The sequence below is a fragment of the Phocoena phocoena genome, chromosome 1 (genome assembly GCF_963924675.1).
Source record: "Phocoena phocoena chromosome 1, mPhoPho1.1, whole genome shotgun sequence".
Taxonomy (NCBI): domain Eukaryota; kingdom Metazoa; phylum Chordata; class Mammalia; order Artiodactyla; family Phocoenidae; genus Phocoena; species Phocoena phocoena.
This window is the reverse complement of record NC_089219.1, coordinates 149,903,308-149,930,269: the sequence shown is the minus strand read 5'-3', so window position 1 is coordinate 149,930,269 and position 26,962 is coordinate 149,903,308. Positions and strand designations below refer to the sequence as shown.

At 40.8% G+C, this 26,962-nt stretch overlaps 1 protein-coding gene across 1 annotated transcript in view; it reads left to right on the top strand.

Annotated features, from left to right (window-relative positions):
* The first annotated feature begins 298 nt into the window (after nt 1–298).
* Nucleotides 299–26,962, top strand: part of LOC136118046 (membrane cofactor protein-like) — a 131,353-nt gene continuing 104,689 nt past the window's right edge. Inside the window, exons 1-3 of the mRNA XM_065871171.1 lie at nt 299–419; nt 16,285–16,473; nt 16,825–16,927. Of these exons, the coding sequence (XP_065727243.1) occupies nt 299–419; nt 16,285–16,473; nt 16,825–16,927 (413 nt within the window). The remainder of the gene's footprint in view (nt 420–16,284; nt 16,474–16,824; nt 16,928–26,962) is intronic.

Genomic DNA, 26,962 nt, shown 5'->3' with positions numbered 1-26,962 from the left:
CCAAGAGTGAGGCGTAAAGCGGACCGCGCGCAAGGACTGTTAAGACTCCGGCAAGCGCCACGCCCCGCCTCTCCAGGCCTAAGGGCCACCCCCAACACTGAAGCCTCGCCTTACAGCCCGCCTATTGGCCCGGCAGGCCCCGTCCATAGAGTCACTTCCGCCCTGGGTACGGCCCAGGCCACGCCCAGCTGCGAGACCAAGGTTGACGGTTTGTGAGTGCGCGGATTCTTGTCTCTGGTAACTGGACTCAGAAAGATCTCTGCTGAGCTGTTTCAGGTTTCTCGCTGATCTCCCGAAAATGACGGCGTCTTGCTCCTCTCGCAAGGCACCCCCCTACCGCTCCGAGAGTCCCTTTTCTTCTAGGTGCTTCGTTGGGATTCTTTTGGTGGCGCTACTGCTCCTGCTTCCCATATCCTCCGGTAGGAGTCTGGAGTAGGTGTCCGCCCAGGCGGCGAACTGGAGCGGGTTGGGGGTGGGTCAGGCCGGGTCGCGAGGGTCGGGAGAGCTTTGCTTGGTGGCTCGGGGCGGAGGCGCGGGGCTGAGTCTACCCAGGGTCGTAAGGAGTTAGGGTAGAAGGCGTGGCCAGACTGTCCCCGGCTCGTACCGTGTGGGGACCCCGGGGGGTGGGGACCACGTAGTGGCCGAAGAGAAGGCTTGCTTGGTGGCGTGGCTGGGGTTACCCGGGGCCAAGCTGGGTCTCTAGCAAAAGCTTGCAGGGTGTTTCCGGGACTGATCAGGTGGATAAGGGAGCGCCAACCCGGGGCAGGTGGTGACGGCTTGCTCTTGGGTTGCCCAGGTGCCTGGGGATGTTGCTAGGCTGGTGCTGTGCTCGTGGGGAGAGTTTGCCCTGTGTTCCCTGGGCGGGATGACGCCTTGTGCCCTGCTGGACGTGGTTAGGGGAGCCCAGGCCAGGTGTACGCAAATGTGTGGCCAGCGCAGCCGAGCCGAGTGTGGGACAGGGAAGCTTACTGCTTGCTTAAGTGGGCCTGCGGAGCAGATGTTGTGCCTGTAGCACTCCGGTGAGAGCAGGCTCTCGGAGCCTGGGATTTAGAGGGTTTGAAAGCGGGCAAGGTGATTTTTGTAAAAAAATTAACAGGAAACTTGGTACTCGAGATCGTATTGATATTGATTTGCAGGTTCTTCTTTTTTTTTTTTTTTTTTCCTTTGCAATAGAGTTATCTTCCTGTTCTCATCCAATAGACAGTATTCAGTTCTATTACCGAATGGCTTTTTGGCATTGCTTTCCTTCTTTCTGAAGGTTGGGTCATGTTTGAGGGGCTATCCGAAGCAACCTAAAAAACACTGGTAGCCAAATCTACCGAAAAATGAGTATCCTAAGAAGTGAACCAGAAATGGTGGTAGTCTGGTTTTCTCCTATAGCTCATAAACTAAACCTGAAGGCCCAACCACTAGGTTTGTTTCATGTTTCACAGAAAGCACTTTTTTTTTTTTTTTTTTTTTTGCCGTGCGCGGGCCTCTCACTGCTGTGGCCTCTCCCGTTGTGGAGCAACAGGCTCCGGACGCGCAGGCTCAGCGGCCATGGCTCACGGGCGCGGCCCGGCATGTGAGATCTTCCCGGACCGGGGCACGAACCCGTGTCCCCTGCATCGGCAGGCGGACTCTCAACCACTGCGCCACCAGGGAAGCCCCACAGAAAGCACTTTGAAGTACATATATTCTAAAAAAAGGCATGCTTATTGTGTAAAACTTAGGACAACCATTTTTAATACTTTGGTAGATTTCCTTTTGTCTTTATATGTACATATGTTTTCATGCCCAAGTTATTTTTAGGATCCTATTACATATACGGTTTCATTAGCAGCATTCATTCAACAAATACTTGCCTTCTATATGCCAGGTCCTGTACTGGTCCTGAGGACGCACTGGTGAGCAATAACACACCATTCCTATTTTCATGATCCTTATTTCACTATTTGTCTGTCTGCCTACACACATGAATATATGCAGGGACTGTGTTTTGCTCACTGCTCTACCCCCAAGTGCCAGGCACACATTAGGAAATCAAATATTTGCTACAATTTATTGGGAGTGGTAGGCAGTAGCCAAAACATAATACTAATGAATATGTTATAACCCAAGAGAAGTACCCAGGAGGAAAGGAGCATGATTCTCTGACAGCATTTAACAAATGACTGGTGGAAGGGAAGACTTTTCTGTTCACTGAATAAGCCAAACTCTGCCACTTTGCCTTCTGTACTTGCTGTTCCCTTGGCCTTGGGACATTCTCCTGCCTCTAGCATAGTTTGGCGCCTTCTTATTCTTCAAATTCACTTGTGATATTACCTTCTCAGAGGGACCGTCTCTGACCCACTATTTCCGGTAGACACACATGTTCCAGCTCAATTACCCCCCTAACTGGTAGTCACTCTCCCAAACTGTTTTCTGTTCTTTCCTCACTAGAATGCAGAGATCTTGGCTGTCTTGTCACACTTGTGGTTGCCTAAGTGTCAACACTCTTGTATAACTCTCAAGTACCAGAAAATTAAAGGTAACATTCGGCTGGGGCTTAGAGCCCAGGAAAAACGTCTCTTGCATCCAGGAGGAAGCAAGAGAGCCATGCTTAGGATGGCCTTTCTTTGGTGCCTAAAAAGCTAAGGAAGGAGCAACTGGGGGGTCAATCTATCTTCTCCTGATAGTAGAATCCTCAGGTCTCACCATACTCGTCTTGCTTATTATGGATCATTTAAAAAGTTTATTTCTATGCCGGAGAGGTGTGGGGGATGGAACAGCAGTGCTAACAAGAAATTAAAAGGAAATTTTTAAAGAATAATAATGTTTAGAATAGGCTTAAAGCTAGAAGTTGAAGGATATGATGAGAACTATTTAAAATAGAGGAGGGCTTCCCTGGTGGCGCAGTGGTTGAGAGTCCACCTGCCGATGCAGGGGACGCGGGTTCGTGCCCTGGTCCGGGAAGATCCCACATGCCGCCGAGCAGCTGGGCCTGTGAGCCATGGCCGCTGAGCCTGCGCATACGGAGCCTGTGCTCCGCAACGGGAGAGGCCACAACAGTGAGAGGCCCATGTACCAAAAAAAAAAAAAAAAAATTAAAATAGAGGAAAATAGAGGGACTTCCCTGGTGGCGCAGTGGTTAAGAATCTGGGACACGGGTTCAATCCCTGGTCTGGGAAGATCCCACATGCCACGGAGCAACTAAGCCCGTGTGCCACAACTACTGAGCCTGCGCTCTAGAGCCCGCGAGCTACAACTACTGAGCCCGCGTGCCACAACTACGGAAGCCCGTGCACCTAGAGCCTATGCTCCTCAGCAAGAGAAACCAACGCAATGAGAAGCCCGCCCACCACTACGAAGAGTAGCTTCTCTCTGCAACTAGAGAAAGTCCGCTCGCAGCAACAAAGACCCAATGCAGCCAAAAATAAATGAAAATAAAATAAAAATTTTAAAAATAAAATAGAGGAAAATAGATAAATAAAATGAATAGCACATATGTGGAAGGTAACAAAACTAGAAATGGAGGAAAAACAAGGTGAAGTTTAAGGCTGAAAGGTAAAATCAGGATAGGTGGGAAACATAGATGAGGTACAAATGAGAACTTACTATACTGGCAGGGAAAGTATGTGGATAAAATAAATATTTCACTGAAGCAGCTCATGAGGAGAAGGTTTTGTAAGTGGGCAGTGTGTGCTTGGGAGGCTTGCCATCTCAGAGGTAGTTGCCAAATGGTAGGGGATCACAGAAGGGACCAGTCTCATTCCTCCAGAATGGATCTACTTTTTGGAACAAAACCTACAATTTCCTTTTATGGATGGTTTCTTCTGCCTGTTTTAGGTCTTTTCTTTCTTCCTAATGAAAGAAGCCAAGGTCAATAAGTGCTTACACAGTAGTTTCTTAGTTTCTTACTCTACATATTACAGTGTAGGGAGAACAGTCCTTATCTGGTCAGTTGCTAGGTTACATATACTGGGAGATATGAGACAAAAGAAATTAGGTGGTCAAATATTCCTCCAGTGCATAATGCTTTAAGATGATTATTTTCAATATTAGATTCATTATACTATATTCTTTACCATTGGTTTCTGTTTAACAGCAGTGGTTCTTTGAGGACCAAAGTTTTTTGAATAGCAGCTATGAGGGACATACTGTGTGAGGTGTTGTGGCCACATGGATGGATGGAGTCCACTGGTGAGCTGAGAGATCCATGTAGAGGAGAGTCCAAGAGAAGGGGACTGGTCACTGCCTCCCCAGGAGAAGCAGAAAGTACTTCCCAGAGGAGATGTTGAGTGGATTAAGTTAAAGAAGACAAGTGTTGAACAGGAGCTGCTTCTGAGCAGGAGGAAGGGTATTCAGAGCAGAGGGAGCATTGTGAGCAAAGGCTCAGAGATGTGGCATGGCTCAGGGCAGTCATGGACTGCCTAGTTACCCTGTGTGGCAGCAGTAGAGCAAAGGAGGCAAGAGGAAGGCAGCGGTGTAGATCACAGAGTGAATAATTGTGAAAAGAACAGGATAGGTAGCAATGAACAACCATCGTAATAAAAATCACCTGTTGTTTTTGGGCACCTTGACTTAGCAGAATGCAAATCTAAACTAAGGTTGCTTTAATTTCCCTAAGCTCAGTATAAGACCATTTCTTGAGGACTAAATTGCAGACAGAGTGTATTGGTGTAACCATGCAAGGGTTCCAGGTTAGAGACAGTGATGGGAAATGGTGTTGGCAGTAGAACTAGGCTGCCTGGCTTCACTCCTGGGTCTGGTACCTTCTGGGAATGTATTCTTAAGCAAGTTACTTCATGGCTCAGATTGCTCATCTTAAAGAGGGTGAAATAATACCTAACTCATAGGATGTTTATGAAGAGTAAGTTAGTTTAAAAGGACTTAAAATATAGTTAGTACGGGTAGTGCTTAAATGTGCTATTTCCAAGATAATTAATATCATTTATTTTGTTGTTAGAAACAAGTTCTGGGATCTTTCATACCATACTTTAGGAAAAAAATGTAACCAACAGGATTTGGAGTTCTCCTTTGAGAATGTTAAAATGCCATTTCTAGTCATAGCAGTAATGGAGAATGGGTTCAAATAAATAAAGCACAAGTATTTTGACATTAAAAAAAAACTCTGATAAAGGGAAACATCTGTAACTAAACCAATGGAAAAAATTTGAGGAAAGGCATACAAAAGCAAAGAAAAATGATGATTTGCAGATATCTCTGGAACAGGTTGGCTGAACAGTATAAAGTATTTGAATTTTGATCCAAGAGTTTATAGAACTGATAACAGTGCCCCTTCAGCTCTGGCATCAGGAACTAGAAATGCAGTGAAGAATGAGACATGGTCCTCAAGAAGGTTACAGTCTCCTAGGGAGTACAAACAATGAACAATTACAGTATGAAAATTGCTATGAAAGAAATAAATTGGGGCTCATGAGGACACTTAACTGAATTTTTTGGGTGAGAGATGTTAGGAGCCTCCAGGAAGGAGTGGCATCTAAGATGAAACTGAAGGATGAGTAGGTGGGAGGAATGGCAGGGTCTCTGGTCAAAGCTGAAGTAATATGATGCAAGGAGATCTAGAGTGCTAAAGTAAGTTGAGTAATTTAATGGGCACTACTAGTGGAATTGAATGTGGCTTAGAAGACTGTGAAAGAGTGAGCAGATATTAAAGCTCTGTTAGCCATGTCAAGGAGCCTTAGACATTATCATGAGGGAAGCAGGGAGCCGTTGAAACATATCTGACTTGGAAGGGCCTTGGTCCTAGTATCATATCAGTATTACTCTGGTGGCAGTGTGAAAATGAACTGAATGAAAGGTGGCAAGACCAGTAAGGAGACCTATTCAGAAACTCTTGTAGCAATCCAGATAAGAAATGATAGTGGCTTGAATTAGAAGTAAAGGTGGAAACAGGGAGAGGGAACAGGCATTTCAGTTGTGGAAACCATGTATCTTGTTTGCTGGCTTCATTATGTTATTTGAGATAGTGTGACACATTCCAAGTGGAGCTGTGGGGAGGCAGTTGAACACATAGACTTGGCACCCCAGCTAAGATCTAGGATGGAGAGAGGGATTTGGGAGGCAGCTCTCATCAGTTGTAATGATGTCATGAGAGTATACATTCTGACCCGGGGGGATTTGCAGAATGAAAATAAGGAGAGCTCATAGAATAACCCATGAGGAACGTCACATTATGCAATCAGACAGAGAAGGAAGAGCAGCCAGAGGACAGGCTGAAAACCAGGCTGGTTTGCTACCTGGAAACCAAGGAAAAGAGCTTTTTAGGCACAGGAGAGCAAAGAGAGAATGAACAATAGCTCCAGGTGTTATAGACAGGGTAATTAAAATTACTGAGGGAGAGAGTGCTAGGATGAATTTACTTAGAAGAAGGCTACTTAATTACTTCGAACATGATTTATGTGATTTTTTTATAGGCCTAGAAATGAGTGGAACATGAGAAATAAAATTGACAGGTATAAATGTTAGAGCCTCCATTTTGAGGAAGCAAAGAAAATTTGAAAATAGGTTGCATAGAGTGAGAAAAGGGGAAGTTTCGTCAGGTTTCATTGAGGTTCCGGTTTGGGTCAGAGACCATGATTTTCTAAAGGTACCACCTGGGCAGGGGTGTGGGTGTGTGCTTGTGTCAGAGAGTTATTTTTATTTTTTGCAAGCAGATAGAGAGTGCTTGCATAATTTTTGTAAGTGTACAGAAGGTGAACAGTTTTCTTGATCCACATTAGGGACTATTTCACCTTCCTGAAACTCATCTGGAAAATTGGGGAATTTTCTGAATGCAGTCTATTATATGATATAATGGCATCTGTTATTAAAGTATAGCATTGCAGCCCAATAACAATTACATTGTAAATTCTCTAGAAAAAAACTCAGTCCATATACTATTTTTCTGATGCTGGGAATGTTTAGTTTGAAAATCCTCATAGGAAAAAAGAATTCAGTATTCTGAGCAAGAGAAGAAGCTATCTGATTATAAAACAAGTATGATATTAGACCCAGTTATTACCGTATATAAAGCTTATAGTCGACTGATGGCCAAAGCCAATGTTCTAAACTGCACATTGTTGAAGGCATGTCTTTCGCGATGCGTGTTATTGGGAAGAAATACTTCAAGTTAGTTGAATAGATTGAACCATCCAGTTGACATTTCTTTTTCCATACACAGCACTGTATGTGAGAGTCATATTAGGAATTCTCTCTTCTTTTATGCCTTCAAGATAGTTACTGAGGGCTTCCCTGTTGGCGCAGTGGTTAAGAATCCGCCTAATACTGCAGGGGACATGTGTTTGAGCCCTGGTCCAGGAAGATCCCACGTGCCGCGGAGCAACTAAGCCCCTGCGCCACAACTACTGAGCCTAGAGCCCGTGACCCACAGCTACTGAGCCCACGTGCCACAACTACTGAAGCCAGTGCACTTAGAGCCTGTGCTCTGTGACAAGAGAAGTCACCGCAGTGAGAAGCCTGCCCACTGCAACGAAGAGTAGCCCCTACTCGCCGCAACTAGAGAAAGCCTGCGCACAGCCCTGAACACCAAAAACAGCCAAAAATAAAAATAATAAATAAAGTAAATAAATTTATTTTAAAAAAAGATAGTTACTGAAATTGAATACATAAAACAAAGAACACTTGTATAATTTAATCACATGCATGCTGTTACTTGATTTTTTTTCTTGGTGCTTCCAGGATATTCTAGAATGATACGTGTTTTTATCTAAAATGGAATTATATAGCATTTCTAGCCCATTATTTCCTATTGTAAAATGAGAATGTATGGCTCAGGGTATTCAGTAAATTTAATGTTATTAATAAAATTCAACTCTTTACTAATCTTTTAAAAAAATGCTTTTAATAACTATGGCTCTTTGTTTTTTGCTTTTGCCTTGTTTTGGGCAGTTGATTGAGGAGCATTCATTAACAAGATCAGCATAGTGGAAATGTTCAAAACATTTGCTAAATGCTGAAACAATTTCAGCACATGACGTAAATGAAATGTTGGACAGTGTATTGAGAGAGGAGTTTAGAATTTAGAATAAGATGTAAAATATTTCACTTGTTTAGACTTCTCTCTTGACCAGTCTCAATCTGAAGACCAAGATCCAGGGAGTAAGAAAGAAAAAGTTCCTCAGGGACCAGAAGAGGTCTCTCTTCTTTCTCCTTAGGTTCTTTTTATTTTTTAAACACCTTTATTAGAGTATAATTTCTGCTTTATAACAAAGTGAATCAGCTGTACATATACATATATCCCCATATCTCCTCCCTCTTGTGTCTCCCTCCCACCCTCCCTATCCCACCCCTCTAGATGGTCACAAAGCACCAAGCTGATCGCCCTGTACTATGCGGCTGCTTCCCACTAGCTATCTGTTTTACATTTGGTAGTGTATATATGTCCATGTAGCACTCTCACTTTGTCCCAGCTTACCCTTCCCCCTCCCTGTGTCCTCAAAGCCATTCTCCACATCTGCGTCTTTATTCCTGTCCTGTCCCTAGGTTCTTCAGAACCATTTTTTTTTCTTCACATTCCATATATATGTGTTAGCATACGGTATTTGTTTTTCTCTTTCTGACTTACTTCACTCTGTATGACAGTCTCTAGGTCCATCCAGCTCACTACAAGTAACTCAATTTCGTTTCTTTTTATGGCTGAGTAAAATTCCATTGTATGTATGTGCCACATCTTCTTTATCCATTCATATGTTGATGGGCACTTAAGTTGCTTCCATGTCCTGGCTACTGTAAATAGAGCTGCAATGAACATGTGGTACATGACTCTTTTTGAATTATGGTTTGCTCAGGGTATATGCCTAGTAGTGGGATTGCTGGGTCGTATGGTAGTTCTAATTTTAGTTTTTTAAGGAAACTCCATACTGTTCTCCATAGTGGCTGTATCAATTTACATTCCCATCAACAGTGCAAGAGGATTCCCTTTTTCCCACACCCTCTCCAGCATTTATTGTTTGTAGATTTTTTGATGATGGCCATTCTGACTGGTGTGAGGTGATACCTCATTGTAGTTTTGGTTTGCATTTCTCTAATGATTAGTGACATTGAGCATCCTATCATGTGTTTGTTGGCGATCTGTATATCTTCGTTGGAGAAATGTCTATTTAGGTCTTCTGCCCATTTTTGGATTGGGTTGTTTGTTTTTTTGATATTGAGCTGCATGAGCTGCTTGTAAATTTTGGAGATTAAACCTTTGCCAGTTGCTTCGTTTGCAAATATTTTCTCCCATTCTTATGGTTGTCTTTTCATCTTGTTTATATTTTCCTTTGCTGTGGAAAAGCTTTTAAGTTTAATTAGGTCCCATTTGTCTATTTTTGTTTTTATTTCCATTACTGTAGGAGGTGGGTCAAAAAGGATCTTGCTGTGATTTATGTCATAGAGTGTTCTGCCTATGTTTTCCTTTAAGAGTTTTATAGTGTGTGGCCTTACATTTAGAACTTTAATCCATTTTGTGTTTATTTTTGTGTATGGTGTTAGGAAGTGATCTAATTTCATTCTTCTCCATGTAGCTGTCCAGTTTTCCCAGCACCACTTATTGAAGAGGGTGTTTTTTCTCCATTGAATAGCCTTGCCTCCTTTATCAAAGCTAAGGTGACCATATGTGCATGGGTTTACCTCTGGGCTTTCTATCCTGTTCCATTGATCTATATTTCTGTTTTTGTGCTAGTACCATACTGTCTTGATTACTGTAGCTTTGTAGTATAGTCTGAAGTCCAGAAGCCAGATTCCTCCAGCTCCGTTTTTCTTTCTCAAGATTGCTTTGGCTATTTGGGGTCTTTTGTGTTTCCCTCCAAATTGTGTAATCTTTTGTTCTACTTCTGTGAAAAATGCCATTGGTAGTTTGATAGGGGTTGCATTGAATCTGTAGATTGCTTTGGGTAGTATAGTCATTTTCACAATGTTGATTCTTCCAATCCAAGAATATTGTATATCTCTTCATCTGTTTGTATCATCTTTAATTTCTTTCATCAGTGTCTTGTAGTTTTCTGCATACAGGTCTTTTGTCTCCTTAGGTAGGTTTATTCCTAGGTATTTTATTCTTTATGTTGCAATGGTAAATGGGAGTGTTTACTTAATTTCTCTTCCAGATTTTTCATCACTAATGTATAGAAATGCCAGCTATTTCTGTGCATTAATTTTGTATCCTGCTACTTTACCAAATTCATTGATTAGCTCTAGTAATTTTGTCGTGGCATCTTTAGGATTCTCTATGTATAGTGTTATCTGAGAACAGTGACAGCTTTACTTCTTCTTTCTGATTTGAATTCCTTATATTTCTTTTTCGTCTCTGATTGCTGTGGCTAAAACTTCCAAAACTATGTTGAATAATAGTGGTGAGAATGGGCAACCTTGTCTTGTTCCTGATCTTAGTGGAAATGGTTTCAGTTTTTCACCATTGAGAACGATGTTGGCTGTGGGTGTGTCCTATATGACCTTCATTATGTTGAGGTAAGTTCCCTCTATGCCTACTTTCTGCAGGGTTTTTATCATAAATGGGTGTTGAATTTTGTTGAAAGCTTTCTCTGCATCTATTGACATGATCATATGGTTTTTCTTCTTCAATTTGTTAATATGGTTTATCACATTGATTGATTGGCGTATATTGAAGAATCCTTGCATTCTTGGGATCAACCCCAGTTGATAATGGTGTAGGATCCTTTTAATGTGCTGTTGGATTCTGTTTGCTAGTATTTTGTTGAGGATATTTTCATCTATGTTCATCAGTGATATTGGCCTGTAGTTTTCTTTCTTTGTGACATGTTTGTCTGGTTTTGGTATCAGGGTGATGGTGGCTTGATAGAATGAGTTTGGGAGTGTTCCTCCCTCTGCTACATTTTAGAAGAGTTTTAGAAGGATAGATGTTAGCTCCTCTCTAAATGTTTGATAGAATTTGCCTGTGAAGCCATCTGGTCCTGGGCTTTTTTGTTTGTTTGTTTTTGTTTTTTCTTTTTGCAGTACATGGGCCTCTCACTGTTGTGGCCTCTCCAGTTGTGGAGCACAGGCTCCGGATGCGCAGGCTCAGAGGCCATGGCTCACGGGCCCAGCTGCTCTGTGGCATGTGGGATCTTCCTGGACTGGGTCATGAACCCGTGTCCCCTGCATCGGCAGGCGGACTCTCAACCACTGTGCCACCAGGGAAGCCCAGTTCCTGGGCTTTTGTTTATTGGAAGATTTTTATTCACCTTCTCAATTTCAGTGCTTGTGATTGGTCTGTTTATATTTTCTGTTTCTTCCTGGTTCAGTCTGGGAAGGTTGTGCTTATCTAAGAATTTGTCCATTTCTTCCAGGTTGTCCATTTTATTGGCATATAGTTGCTTGTAGTAATCTCTCATGATCCTTTGTATTTCTGCCATGTCAGTTGTTACTTCTCCTGTTTCATTTCTAATTATATTGATTTGAGACTTCTCCCTTTTTTTTTTTGGTGAGTCTCTCTAATGGTTTATCAATTTTGTTTATCTTCTCAGAGAACCAGCCTTTAGTTTTATTGATGTTTGCTATTGTTTCCTTCATTTCTTTTTCATTTATTTCTGATCTGATCTTTATGATTTCTTTCCTTCTGCTAACTTTGGGGGATTTTTGTTCTTCTTTCTCTAATTGCTTTATGTGTAAAGTTAGGTTGTTTATTTGAGATGTTTCTTGAGGTCGGATTGTATTGCTATAAACTTCCTTCTTAGCGCTGCTTTTGCTGCATCCCATAGGTTTTGGGTCGTCGTGTTTTCATTGAGATTTTTTTCTAACTATTTTTTGATTTCCTCTTCGATTTCTTCAGTGATTGGTTAGTTAGTAGTATATTGTTTAGTCTCCATGTGTTTGTATTTTTTACAGATTTTTTTTCCTAAAATTGATATCTAGTCTCATAACGTTGTGGTCAGAAAATATACTTGATATGATTTCAATTTTCTTAAATTTACCAGGGCTTGATTTGTGACCCAAGGTATGATCTATCCTGGAGAATGTTCCAGGAACACTTGAGAAGAAAGTGTATTTTGTTGTTTTTGGTTGGAATGTCCAAAAAATATCAATGAAACCCATCTTGTGTAATGTATCATTTAAAGCCTGTGTTTCATTATTCATTTTCATTTTGTATGATCTGTCCATTGGTGAAAGTGGGGTGTTAAAGTCCCCTACTATGATTGTGTTACTCTCGATTTCCCCATTTATGGCTATTAGCATTTGCCTTATATACTGAGGTGCTCCTATGTTGGGTGCATAAATATTTACAGTTGTTATATCTTCTTGGATTGATCCCTTGATCTTTATGTAGTGTTCTTCCTTGTGTTTTATAACATTCTATATTTTAAAGTCTATTTTGTATGACATGAGAATTGCTACTACAGCTTTCTTTGGATATCCATTTGCATGAAATATCTTTTTCCATCCCCTCACTTTCAGTCTGTATGTGTCCCTAGGTCTGAAGTGGGTCTCTTGTAGACAACATATATATGGGTCTTGTTTTTGTATCCATTCAGCCAGCCTTTGTTTTGGTTGGAGCATTTAATCCATTTACATTTAAGGTAATTATCCATATGTCTGTTCCTATTACCATTTTAATTGTTTTCGTTTGTTATTGTAGTTCTTTTCCTTCTCTTGTGTTTCCTGCCTAGAGAAGTTCCTTTAGCATTTGTTGTAAAGCTGGTTTATGGTGCTGAATTCTCATAGCTTTTGCTTGTCTGTAAAGGTTTTCATTTCTACATTGAACCTGAATGAGATCCTTGCTGGATAGAGTAATCGTGGTTGTAGGTTCTTCCCTTTCATCACTTTAGATGTGTCCTGCCACTCCCTTCTGGCTTACAGAGTTTCTGCTGGAAGATCAGCTGTTAACCTTATGGGGATTCCCTTGTATGTTATTTGTTATTTTTCCCTTGCTGCTTTTAATATTTTTTCTTTGTATGTAATTTTTAATAGTTTGATTAATACGTGTCTTGGCATGCTTCTCCTTGGATTTATCCTGTATGGGACTCTCTGCACTTCCTGGGCTTGATTGACCATTTCCTTTCCCATATTAGGGAAGTTTTTAACTATAATCTCTTCAAATATTTTCTCAGTCCCTTTCTTTCTCTCTTCTTCTTCTGGGACCCCTATAATTCGAATGTTGGTGCATTTAAAGTTGTCCCAGAGGTCTTTAAGACTGTCCTCAATTCTTTTCATTCTTTTTTCTTTATTCTCCTCTGTAGTAGTTATTTCCACTATTTTATCTTCCAGGTCAATTATCCGTTCTTCTGCCTCAGTTATTCTGCTATTGATTCATTCTAGAGAATTTTTAATTTCATTGTGTTTTTCATTATTGTCTGTTTGCTCTTTAGTTCTTCTAGGTCCTTGTTAAACGTTTCTTGGATTTTCTCCATTCTATTTCCAAGATTTTGGGTCATCTTTACTATCGTTACTCTGAATTCTTTTCCAGGTAGACTGCCTATTTCCTCTTCATTTGTTTGGTCTGGTGGGTTTTTACCTTGCTCCTTCATCTGCTGTGTTTCTCTGTTTTCTCATTTTGCTTAACTTACTGTGTTTGGGGTCTCCTTTTCACAGGCTGCAGGTTCGTAGTTCCCATTGTTTTTGGTGTCTGACCCCAGTGGGTGAGGTTGATTCAGTGGGTTGTGTACGCTTCCTCGTGGAGGGGGCTAGTGCCTGTGTTCTGGTCGATGAGGCTGGATCTTGTCTTTCTGGTGGGTAGGACCACCTCCAGTGGTGTGATTTGGGGTGTCTGTCACCTTATTATGATTTTAGGCAGCCTCTGTGCTAAGGGTGGGGTTGTGTTGCTGTCTTGTTAGTTGGTTGGCATATGGTGTCCAGCACTGTAGCTTGCTGGTGATTGAGTGGAGCTGGGTCTTAGGGTTGAGTTGGACATCTCTGGGAGATCTTTCACTGTTTGATATTACTTTGCGCCAGAGGTCTCTGGTGGATCAGTGTCCTGAACTCGGCTCTCTCACCTCAGAGGCACAGGCCTGACACCCGCCTGGAGCACCAAGACCCTGTCAGCCACACAACTCAGAAGAAAAGGGAGAAAAAAAGAAATAAATAAGTAAAATAAAGTTATTAAAATAGAAAATAAAATTATTAAAAATTTAAAGAATTGTTAAAGTAATAAAAGAAAGAAAGAAAGAAGAGAGCAACCAAATTAAAAAACTAATCCACCAATGATAACAAGTTCTAGAAACTATACTAAAAAAAAAAAAATGGACAAACACACCCCTAGGACAAATTGTAAAAGTAAAGCTACATAGACAAAATCACACAAAGAAGCATACACATACACACTCAGAAAAAGATAAAAATGAAGAAAAAATATATATCTATATATTTTTATAAAGGGAAGAGAGCAACCAAATGTATAAACAAATCTACCAATGATAATAAACTCTAAATACTAAACTAAGATAAACATAAAACCAGAAACAAATTAGATGCAGAAAGCAAACCCCAAGTCTACAGTTGCTCCCAAAGTCCACCGCCTTAATTCAGGTATTTCAGAGGTGCAGGGTACATCAAGCTGATTGTGGAGATTTAATCCGCTGTTCCTGAGGCTGCTGGGAGAAATTTCCCTTTCTCTTCTTTGTTCGCACAGCTCCTGGGGTTTAGCTTTGGATTTGGCCCCACCTCTGCATGTAGGTCGCCTGAGGGCGTCTGTTCTTTGCTCAGCCAGGACGGGGTTAAAGTAGCAGCTGATTCGGGGGCTCTGGCTCATTCAGGCTGGCGTGGGGGAGGAAGGGGTATGGAACATGAGGTGAGCCTGCGGCAGCAGAGGCTAGCGTGACATTGCACCAGCCTGAGGCGCGCAGTGCGTTCTCCCGGGGAAGTTGTCCCTGGATCCTGGGACCCTGGCAGTGGCGGGCTGCACAGGCTCCCGGGAGGGGAGGTGTAGATAGTGACCTGTGCTTGCACACAGGCTTCTTGGTGGCGGCAGCAGCAGCCTTAGCGTCTCATGCCCGTCTCTGGAGTCCGCGCTGATAACCGTGGCTCGTACCCATCTCCTCCTTAGGTTCTTAACTTTATAAGAGAGGCCTCCGAATTCCTTTAGTCCTTTAGGACTTAATATGTCTCCATCACATTGTTTTACATAATTTTTCTAACAGATTTGTTAGGTTATCAAGTGCTCAGATAGTGAAAAGCAAGAGGGGGCTTCCCTGGTGGCGCAGCTGTTGAGAGTCCGCCTGCCAATGCGGGGGACACGGGTTCGTGCCCCGGGCCAGGAGGATCCCACATGCCGTGGAGCAGCTGGGCCCGTGAGCCATGGCCGCTGAGCCTTTGTGTTTGGAGCCTGTGCTCCGCAACGGGAGAGGCCACAACAGTGAGAGGCCCACGTACCGCAAAAAAAAAAAAAAAAAAAAAAGCAAAAAAAATAAAGCAAGAGGGCTTGCTGAGGTAGAAATGACATTATTCTAGGGAGTAAAAAACTCCTTCCCTCAACACCCCCCCAAAAAATCCCAGAAGTACAAAATTATACAAGCATAACAATATAATAGCTTTACTGTTGGGATATATTGGATAAACAACCCAAACAGCTACCTCGGGGAGCTTCTGAGATATGAGCAATCCATTGATCTGTGAAGGAAAGTTAAATTATATTTAAAGTAATGTCGAAGAGAGCAAGTTGTTTTTCCATGTAATGCTTTTCATATAGTACATTTTGATATTTACATGGTGTCTATTCACCACTTTTAAAATGCTCAATTCACTAATAGGAAACAAATGAAACTGAGTATTATTTTTTGAAATACTTCGGTCCATAATTATTTTGATTTATGAATCTCACAAGGCATATTTTATATTCATCTCTTACCATAGCATATCTTGAGTACCAACTGAGTACAGAGTGTAGTAGAGAAGGAAGGCATATGATCACTGCCCTCTAGGACCTTGCCTTCTGAGAGGAAACTGAGCCTGAAATGACAAGTGATCATATGCTTGTGTTTCAAACTATGGAAGAGTAATCTGAACGGAGTGCTGTATACTGTAGGAGACTTCTTAGAGGAGAGATGAGTTTTGAAATGAATTTAGAAAAAAGTGGGGAAGGATACATACCTAAAATGTATTTATATTTCAGAACTAAAAACATTGATGCTATCTCTTTAATTTACTCTTGAATAAAAATTCATCTTATTCCCTAACAAACCAAAAGTTAATAGGTTGTTATTTAATGTAAGTAAGGCACATACACCACCAGTTGGGTAAAAGCATGGGACGGTCATTTAAAATCTTGCTGAGAACTTTTCCATTTATTCTGTACTACCTACCTGATGCCAGGCCACAGTCCCTGGCTGGTGAATGAGATAAAATATTTTTATGCTCTTATTCTCTTATACCTAGATGCCTGTGGTGAGCCACCAAGGTATGAATCTATGCGGCTCCAGGGTGTCCCTAAACCCAGTTATAGCCCTGGGGACAGTATACAGTATGAATGTCGCCCAGGTTACCAGCCCAAGCGTCCTTCTCTTCCTACTACTGCTGTTTGTCAGCCTGATAGTATGTGGTCACTTCTCCAGGAGGCCTGTACAAGTAAGTAAACAAAACTTTTTTTTTTTAATTCAAAAAACTTTTTTATTGCTCTAGAGATTTTTCACACATTTTAGAGTTCATATTTTATGACTGAAATGGTTTTCTCATGTGAATATAGGTTTTAGACAGCAGTGCATTCAGACTTTGAAAAATCTCCAGGGAACCTTTTTTTCCACAATTGGTTGCCTGGGTAAATGTGAATCTTCTTTGACGTTATAATAGTTAAAGAAAGTAAATAACAAAAGATATTAATATTCCCATGAATTCAAGTGAGCAATGTAGAATATTGAATTTGATTCAAATCTGTTTTGAAACTGGTATAAAACAACAAATTTGAAATTTTCCTTTTAGGAAAACAGTGTCCTAACCTAGGGGATCCCCCAAATGGCCAAGTACACTACCCAAATGGAAGTATTCTGTTTGGCTCAGAGGCTCATTATGTTTGTAATGTTGGGTAAGTAGGATGCTCCTTAGAGGAAATAATGTTATATGTTACTAAATCCATTTTCATTTTGCCTCTCTTCTTAAACATTCCCACAAAGTTGATTTAATTTTGCTTTCTGTGTGACAAGTTGTACTGTAGCCAAATAACTCTTGGGCTTTTTATGGAGACTGAAAAGATGTGTAACTAGTAGAAAGAAATTTAAATTGAAGGAAAGTAAAATTGTGTAATACTTAGTATGTGTATTAATAAACCTCTCATAAGCATTAAAAATGTGTTAATCATGGTGACTTTATCCTTGACAACACAATGCACCCTATTTAAAATGGTCAGTTCTCAAGGTGAAATAGGTTTATGGAACTGAGGGGTAGAGTTGCCAACTGAAGATGTTCTTATATCAAAGTAATCTGTAAGATGTCACAAGACCAAAAGTGACCTGGTAAGCTTAGACAATAATGTTGATCAAGATCTCTTAATTGGAAAACCTTATTTTTAAAACTACTACAAAGGAGTGAAGCATCTCAAAAAGTGGTACTGAGGATTTAATAATAGCCTTTGTTTTACAGGGCTCTTTTAATAGCATATGTTAGGGATACTGAACATTTATAAAAAATGTGAATTTAAAAGGTAAATGTAATATGCTATGGAAACACAACTGGTTTTTAAATATTGTCTATGTATCCTGGTAATTTACTGAGTTTATTTATTAGTTTTTACAGTGTGTGTGTGTGTGTGTGTGTGTGTTTGTGTGTAATCTTCAGGGTTTTTTATGTAGAAGATCATATCCTCTGCAAACCGTGATAATTTTTCTTCTTTCTTTCCAAGTTAGAACTATATTTCTTTTTCTTGCTTAATTGCTCTGACTAGAACTTCTAGTACCACGTTGAATAAAAGTGGTAAAAGCAGTTGTTCATGCCTGTTCTGATCTTAGAGGAAAACTTCTAGATTTTAACCACTGAGCATGATGTTTGCTGTTGGATTTTCATGTATGGAGTTTATTATCTTAAGGCAGTTTCCTTCTGTTTCTAGTTTGTTAAGTATTTTTCTTATGAAAAATATTGAATTTTATCAAATGCTTTTTCTGCCTCAATTGAGGTGACCATGTGGTTTTTTTTCCTTTCATTCTTTTTTTTTTTTTTTAAACATCTTTATTGGGGTATAATTGCTTTACAATGGTGTGTTAGTTTCTGCTTTATAACAAAGTGAATCAGCTATACATATACATATGTTCCCATGTGTCTTCCCTCTTGCGTCTCCCTCCCTCCCACTCTCCCCATCCCACCCCTCCAGGCTGTCACAAAGCCCCGAGCTAATATCCCTGTGCCTTGCGGCTGCTTCCCCCTAGCTATCTACCTTACTACGTTTGTTAGTGTGTATATGTCCATGACTCTCTCTCGCCCTGTCAAAACTCACCCTTCCCCCTCCCCATATCCTCAAGTCCATTCTCCAGTAGGTCTGCGTCTTTATTCCTGTCTTACCCCTAGGTTCTTCATGACATTTTTTTCCCTTAAATTCCATATATATGTGTTAGCATACAGTATTTGTCTTTTTCTTTCTGACTTACTTCACTCTGTATGACAGACTCTAGGTTTATCCATCTCATTACAAATAGCTCAATTTCATTTCTTTTTAAGGCTGAGTAATATTCCATTGTGTATATGTGCCACATCTTCTTTATCCATTCATCCGATGATGGGCACTTAGGTTGTTTCCATCTCCGGGCTATTGTAAATAGAGCTGCAATGAACATTTTGGTACATGACTCTTTTTGAATTTTGGTTTTCTCAGGGTATATGCCCAGTAGTGGGATTGCTGGGTCATATGGTAATTCTATTTGTAGTTTTTTAAGGAACCTCCATACTGTTCTCCACAGTGGCTGAACCAATTCACATTCCCACCAGCAGTGCAAGAGTGTCCCCTTTTCTCCACACCCTCTCCAGCATTTATTGTTTCTAGATTTTTTGATGATGGCCATTCTGACTGCTGTGAGATGATATCTCATTGTAGTTTTGATTTGCATTTCTCTAATGATTAATGATGTTGAGCATTCTTTCATGTGTTTGTTGGCATTCTGTATATCTTCTTTGGAGAAATGTCTATTTAGGTCTTCTGCCCATTTTTGGATGGGGTTGTTTGTTTTTTTGTTATTGAGCTGCATGAGCTGCTTGTAAATTTTGGAGATTAATCCTTTGTCAGTTGCTTCATTTGCAAATGTTTTCTCCCATTCTGAGGGTTGTCTTTTGGTCTTGATTATAGTTTCCTTTGCTGTGCAAAAGCTTTGAAGTTTCATTAAGTCCCATTTGTTTATTTTTGTTTTTATTTCCATTACTCTAGGAGGTGGGTCAGAAAGGATCTTGCTGTGATTTATGTCATAGAGTGTTCTTCCTATGTTTTCCTTTAAGAGTTTGATAGTTTCTGGCCTTACATTTAGGTCTTTAATCCATTTTGAGCTTATTTTTGTGTATGGTGTTAGGGAGTGATCTAATCTCATACTTTTACATGTACCTGTCCAGTTTTCCCAGCACCATTTATTGAAGAGGCTGTCCTTTCTCCACTGTACATTCCTGCCTCCTTTATCAAAGATAAGGTGTCCATATGTGCATGGGTTTATCTCTGGGCTTTCTATCCTGTTGCACTGATCGATCTTTCTGTTTTTGTGCCAGTACCATACTGTCTTGATTACTGTAGCTTTGTAGTATAGTCTGAAGTCAGGGAGCCTGATTCCTCCAGCTCCCTTTTTCGTTCTCAAGATTGCTTTGGCTATTCGGGGTCTTTTGTGTTTCCATACAAATGGCGAAATTTTTTGTTCTAGTTCTGTGAAAAATGCCAGTGGTAGTTTGATAGGGATTGCATTGAATCTGTAGATTGCTTTGGGTAGTAGAGTCATTTTCACAATATTGATTCTTCCCATCCAAGAACATGGTATTTCTCTCCATCTATTTGTATCATCTTTAATTTCTTTCATCAGTGTCTTATAATTTTCTGCATACAGGTCTTTCGTCTCCTTAGGTAGGTTTATTCCTAGATATTTTATTCTTTTTGTTGCAATGGTAAATGGGAGTGTTTTCTTGATTTCACTTTCAGATTTTTTATCATTAGTGTATAGGAATGCCAGAGATTTCTGTGCATTAATTTTGTATCCTGCTACTTTACCAAATTCATTGATTAGCTCTAGTAGTTTTCTGGTAGCATCTTTAGGATTCTCTATGTATAGTATCATGTCATCTGCAAACAGTGACATCTTTACTTCTTCTTTTCCGATTTGGATTCCTTTTATTTCCTTTTCTTCTCTGATTGCTGTGGCTAAAACTTCCAAAACTATGTTGAATAAGAGTGGTGAGAGTGGGCAACCTTGTCTTGTTCCTGATCTTAGTGGAAATGCTTTCAGTTTTTCACCATTGAGGATGATGTTTGCTGTGGGCTTGTCATATATGGCCTTTATTATGTTGAGGAAAGTTCCCCCTATGCCTACTTTCTGGAGGGTTTTTATCATAAATGGGTGTTGAATTTTGTCGAAAGCTTTCTCTGCATCTATTGAGATGATCATATGGTTTTTCTCCTTCAGTTTGTTAATATGGTTTATCACATTGATAGATTTGCATATATTGAAGAATCCTTGCATTCCTGGAATAAACCCCACTTGATCATGGTGTATGATCCTTTTAATGTGCTGTTGGATTCTGTTTGCTAGTATTTTGTTGAGGATTTTTGCATCTATGTTCATTAGTGATATTGGCCTGTAGTTTTCTTTCTTTGTGACATCCTTGTCTGGTTTTGGTATCAAGGTGATGGTGGCCTCGTAGAAGGAATTTGGGAGTGTTCCTCCCTCTGCTATATTTTGGAAGAGTTCGAGAAGGATAGGTGTTAGCTCTTCTCTAAACGTTTGATAGAATTCACCTGTGAAGCCATCTGGTCCTGGGCTTTTGTTTGTTGGAAGAGTTTTAATCACAGTTTCAATTTCAGTGCTTGTGATTGGTCTGTTCATATTTTCCATTTCTTCCTGATTCAGTCTTGGCAGGTTGTGCATCTCTAAGAATTTGTCCATTTCTTCCAGATTGTCCATTTTATTGGCATAGAGTTGCTTGTAGTAATCTCTCATGATTTTTTTTATTTCTGCAGTGTCAGTTGTTACTTCTCCTTTTTCATTTCTAATTCTATCGATTTGAGTCTTCTCCTTTTTTTTCTTGATGAGTCTGGCTAGTGGTTTATCTATTTTGTTTATCTTCTCAAAGAACCAGCTTTTAGTTTTATTGATCTTTGCTATTGTTTCCTTCATTTCTTTTTCATTTATTTCTCATCTGATTTTTATGATTTCTTTCCTTCTGCTAGCTTTGGGGTTTTTTTGTCTTCTTTCTCTAATTGCTTGAGGTGCAAGGTTAGGTTGTTTATTCGAGATGTTTCCTGCTTCTTAAGGTGGGCTTGTATTGCTATAAACTTCCCCCTTAGAACTGCTTTTGCTGCATCCCACAGGTTTTGGGTCGTTGTGTCTCCATTGTCATTTGTTTCTAGGTATTTTTTTATTTCCTCTTTGATTTCTTCAGTGATCACTTCATTATTAAGTAGTGTATTGTTTAGCCTCCATATGTTTGTATTTTTTACAGATCTTTTCCTGTAATTGATATCTAGTCTCATGGCGTTGTGGTCAGAAAAGATACTTGATACAATTTCAGTTTTCTTAAATTTACCAAGGCTTGATTTGTGACCCAAGATATGATCTATCCTGGAGAATGTTCCATGAGCACTTGAGTAAAATGTGTATTCTGTTGTTTTTGGATGGAGTGTCCTATAAATATCAATTAAGTCCATCTTGTTTAATGTATCATTTAAAGCTTGTGTTTCCTTATTTATTTTCATTTTGGATGATCTGTCCATGGGTGAAAGTGGGGTGTTAAAGTCCCCTACTATGACTGTGTTACTGTCGATCTCCCCTTTTATGGCTGTTAGTATTTGCCTTATGTATTGAGGTGCTCCTATGTTGGGTGCATAAATATTTACAATTGTTATATCTTCTTCTTGGATCGATCCCTTGATCATTATGTAGTGTCCTTCTTTATCCCTTTTAATAGTCCTTATTTTAAAGTCTATTTTGTCTGATATGAGAATTGCTACTCCAGCTTTCTTTTGGTTTCCATTTGCATGGAATATCTTTTTCCATCCCCTTACTTTCAGTCTGTATGTGTCTCTAGGTCTGAAGTGGGTCTCTTGTAGACAGCATATATAAGGGTCTTGTTTTTGTATCCATTCAGCCAATCTGTGTCTTTTGGTGGGAGCATTTAGTCCATTTACATTTAAGGTAATTATCGATATGTATGTTCCTATTCCCATTTTCTATATTGTTTTGGGTTCGTTATTATAGGTCGTTTCCTTCTCTTGCGTTTCTTGTCTAGAGAAGTTCCTTTAGCATTTGTTGTAAAGCTGGTTTGGTGGTGCTGAACTCTCTCAGCTTTTGCTTGTCTGTAAAGGTTTTAATTTCTCCATCAAATCTGAATGAGATCCTTGCTGGGTAGAGTAGTCTTGGTTGCAGGCTTTTCTCCTTCATCACTTTCAGTATGTCCTGCCACTCCCTTCTGGCTTGTAGGGTTTCTGCTGAGAATCAGCTGTTAACCTTATGGGGATTCCCTTGTGTGTTATTTGTTGTTTTTCCCTTGCTGCTTTTAATATGCTTTCTTTGTATTTAATTTTTGATAGTTTGATTAATATATGTCTTGGCGTATTTCTCCTTGTATTTATCCTGTATGGGACTCTCTGTGCTTCCTGGACTTGATTAACTATTTCCTTTCCCATATTAGGGAAGTTTTCAACTATAATCTCTTCAAATATTTTCTCAGTCCCTTTCTTTTTTTCTTCTTCTGGAACCCCTATAATTCGAATGTTGGTGCATTTAATGTTGTCCCAGAGGTCTCTGAGACTGTCCTCAGTTCTTTTCATTCTTTTTTCTTTATTCTGCTCTGCAGTAGTTATTTCCACTACGTTATCTTCCAGGTCACTTATCCGTTCTTCTGCCTCAGTTATTCTGCTATTGATCCTATCTAGAGTACTTTTTATTTCATTTATTGTGTTGTTCATCGTTGCTTGTTTCATCTTTATGTCTTCTAGGTCCTTGTTAACTGTTTCTTGCATTTTGTCCATTCTACTTCCAAGATTTCGGATCATCCTTACTATCATTATTCTGAATTCTTTTTCAGGTAGATTGCCTATTTCCTCTTCATTTGTTAGGTCTGGTGGGTTTTTATCTTGCTCCTTCATCTGCTGTGTGTTTTTCTGTCTTCTCATTTTGCTTATCTTATTGTGTTTGGGGTCTCCTTTTTGCAGGCTGCACGTTCGTAGTTCCCGTTGTTTTTGATGTCTGTCTCCAGTGGCTAAGGTTGTTTCCGTGGGTTGTTTAGGCTTCCTGGTGGAGGGGACTAGTGCCTGTGTTGTGGTGGATGAGGCTGGATCTTGTCTCTCTAGTGGGCAGGTTCACGTCTGGTGGTGTGTTTTGGGGTGTCTGTGGCCTTATTATGATTTTAGGCAGCCTCCCTGCTAATGGGTGGGGTTGTGTTCCTGTTTTGCTAGTTGTTTGGCATAGGGTGTCCAGCACTGTGGCTTGCTGGTCGTTGAGTGAAGCTGGGTGCTGGTGTTAAGATGGAGGTCTCTGGGAGATTTCCACCGTTTAATATTATGTGGAGCTGGGAGGTCTCTTGTTGACCAGTGTCCTGAAGTTGGCTCTCCTACCTCAGAGGCAGAGCCCTGACTCCTGGGCTGGAGCACCAAGAGCCTTTCATCCACACGGCTCAGAATAAAAGGGAGAAAAAGTAGAGAGAATTAGTAGAAGTATTAGGAAAGAAAGAAGGAAAGGAGGAAAGGAAGGAAGGAAGAAAGAAGCAAAGAAGGAAAGAAAGAAGGGAGGGAGGGAGGAAGGAAGGAAGGAGGGAAAGAAGGAGAAAATGTAGAGAGAATTAGTAGAAGTATGAGGAAAGAAAGAAGGAAAGGAGGAAAGGAAAGAAGGAAGAAAGAAGCAAAGAAGGAAAGAAAGGAGGGAGGGAGGGAGGGAGGGAGGAAGGAAGGAGGGAAGGAGGGAAAAAAGACAAAGAAAGAAGATACAGTAAAAATAAAATAAAGTATAATATAGTTATTGAACTAAAAAATATTTAGAAAAAAAAAAAAGGGGGGGGGACGGATAGAACCCTAGGACAAATGTTGGAAGCAAAGCTATACAGAGAAAATCTTACACAGAAGCATACACATACACGTTCACAAAAAGAGGCAAAGGGGGAAAAATCATAAATCCTGCTCCCAGAGACCACCTCCTCAACCTGGGGTGATTCGCTGTCTAAAGGAGGGAAGGAAGGAAGGAAAGAAAGAAAGAAAGAACGAAGGTAAAGTACAATAAAGTTATTACAATTAAAATTAATTAAGAAAAAAAAATTTTTTTAAAAAAACCATGGACGGATAGAGCCCTAGGACAAATGGTGGAAGCAAGAGTATACAGACAAGATCTCACACAGAAGCATACACGCACACATTCACAAAAAGAGGAAAAGGGAAAAAAAATCACAGATCTCGCTCCTAAATTCCACCTCTTCAATTTGGGATCACTCCCTGTCTATTCAGGTATTCCACAGATGCAGGGCACATCAAGTTGATTGTGGAGCTTCAATCCGCCGCCTCCGCGGCTGCCGGGAGAGACCTCCCCCTCTCCTCCCTGCTCTCACAGCTCACAGGAGCTCAGCTTTGTACCCGGTCCTGCCCCTGCGCGCAGGTCGCTGGAGGGCGTCTGTTTTTTGCTCAGACAGGACGGGGTTAAAGGAGCCGCTGATTCGGGGGCTCCGGCTCACTCGGGCCGGGGGTTGGGGGGTGGGGGAAGGAGGGGCACTGCGTGCGGGGCGGGCCTGCGGCGGCAGAGGCGCCATGACGCTGCGGCAGAGGCCGGCGTGACGTTGCACCAGCCTGAGACCCACCGTGCGTACTCCCAGGGAAGTCGTCCCTGGATCCCGGGAACCTGGCAGTGGTGGCCTGCACAGGCTCCACGGAAGAGGGGCGCGGAGAGTGACCTGTGCTCGCACACAGCACCCCTGGTGGCGGCAGCAGCAGCCCCAGCGTCTCCCGCCCGTCTCTGGGGTCTGCGGTTCTAGCCACGGCTCGCGCCCGTCTCTGGAGTTCGCGCTTCCAGCCGCGGCTCGCGCCCGTCTCTGAGGCTCGCGCCCGTCTCTGGAGTTCCTTTAAGCAGCGCTCTTAAACCCCTCTCCTCGCGCACCAGGAAACAAAGAGGGAAGAAAAAGTCTCTTGCCTCTTCGGCAGGTGCAGGCTTTTCCCCGAACTCCCTCCCGGCTAGTCATGGCGCACCAACCCCTTCAGGCTATGTTCAAGCCGCCAACCCCAGTCCTCTCCCTGCGCTCCGTCCAAAACCGAAACCCGAGCCTCAGCTCGCAGCCCCGCCCGCCCCGGCGGGTGAGCAGACAAGCCTCGGGTTGGTGAGTGCCGGTCGGCATCGATCGTCTGTGCAGGAATCTCCCTGCTTTGCCCTCCGCACCCGTCGCTGTGCACTACTCCGCGGTCCCGAAGCTCCCCCCTCCGCCTCCCACAGTCTCCGCCCACGGAGGGGCTTCCTAGTGTGTGGAAACTTTTCCTCCTTCACAGCTCCCTCCCACTGGTGCAGGTGCCGTCCTTATTCTTTTGTCACTGTTTTTTCTTTTTTTCTTTTGCCCTACCCAGGTACGTGGGGAGTTTCTTGCCTTTTGGGAGCTCTGAGGTCTTCTGCCAGCCTTCAGTAGGTGTTCTGTAGGAGTTGTTCCACGTGTAGATGTATTTCTGGTGTATCCGTGAGGAGGAAGGCGATCTCCACGTCTTACTCTTCCGCCATCTTCCCTATATATCTCTCCTTTCATTCTTTTGATGTTGCATATTACATTGATTGATTTTTATGTGTTGAGCCATCTCTTGCATTCTAGGAATAATTCCCACTTGGTCATGATGTTTAATCCTTTTAAAATGCTGCTAAATTGTTTGCTAGTATTGTGTTGAGGTTGTTTGCATCAGTGTTCTTAAGGGATAGTGGTCTCTAGCTTTCTTTTCTTGTAGTACCTTTATTGAATTTTGCTATCACCGTAATGCTTGTCTCAGAATGGGTTTGGAAGACTTCCCTCCTTTTCAGTTTTTTGGAAAAGTTTGAGAAGGATTGGTATTACTTCTTTAAATGTTTGGTAGAAATCACCAATGAAACCATCAGATCCAGGATTTTTCTTAATTGGGAGAATTTTGATTACTGATTCAGTCTCCTTACTAGTTACAGATCTATTCAGATTATCTGTTTTTGTAATTAACTCTTGGTAGGTTTTGTGTTTCTAGGAATTTGTCCATTATATCTAGTTTATCCATTTGTGACATAAAATTGTTCATAGTACTCTCATAATAGTTTTTTTCTGTCAAATCTATAGTGATGTTCCTGCTTTCATTTCTGATTTTAGTAATTTGAGTCTAATCTCTTTGTTTTAGTCAATCTAAGGGTTTGTCACTTTTGTCGCATTTTTTGAAGAACCAACTTTTAGTTTCATTGATATTCTCTCTTGTTTTGCTCTTTTTGTTGTTGTTGTTTATGTCTGTTCTAATCTTTATTATTTGCTTCCTTCTGCTAACTTTGGGTTTATCTTTTTCTGGTTCCTTAAATTGTACACTTAGTTTGTTTTTTCAGAGCTATCATTCCTTAACGTAAACATTTATAGCTATAAATTTCCCCCTTAGCACTGCTCTTGCCGAATCCCATAAGTTTTAGTATGTTACGTTTTCATTTCCATTCATGTCAAAGTATGTTCTAATTGCTCTGATTTCTTCTTTGAGCCATTGGTTGTTCAAAAGCATATTGTTTAATTTTCACAATTTTATGAATTTTCCAGTTTTCCTTTTGATGTTGATTTTTAAATTCATCCTATTGTGGTCAGAGAATATACTTTTTATGATATCTGTCTTTTAAAATCTATTATTAATATTAATTTGTGGCATAAAACAATTATATTATTAATTATTTATTAAATAATTAATTATGTTTTGAATAACATTAATTTGTCACCT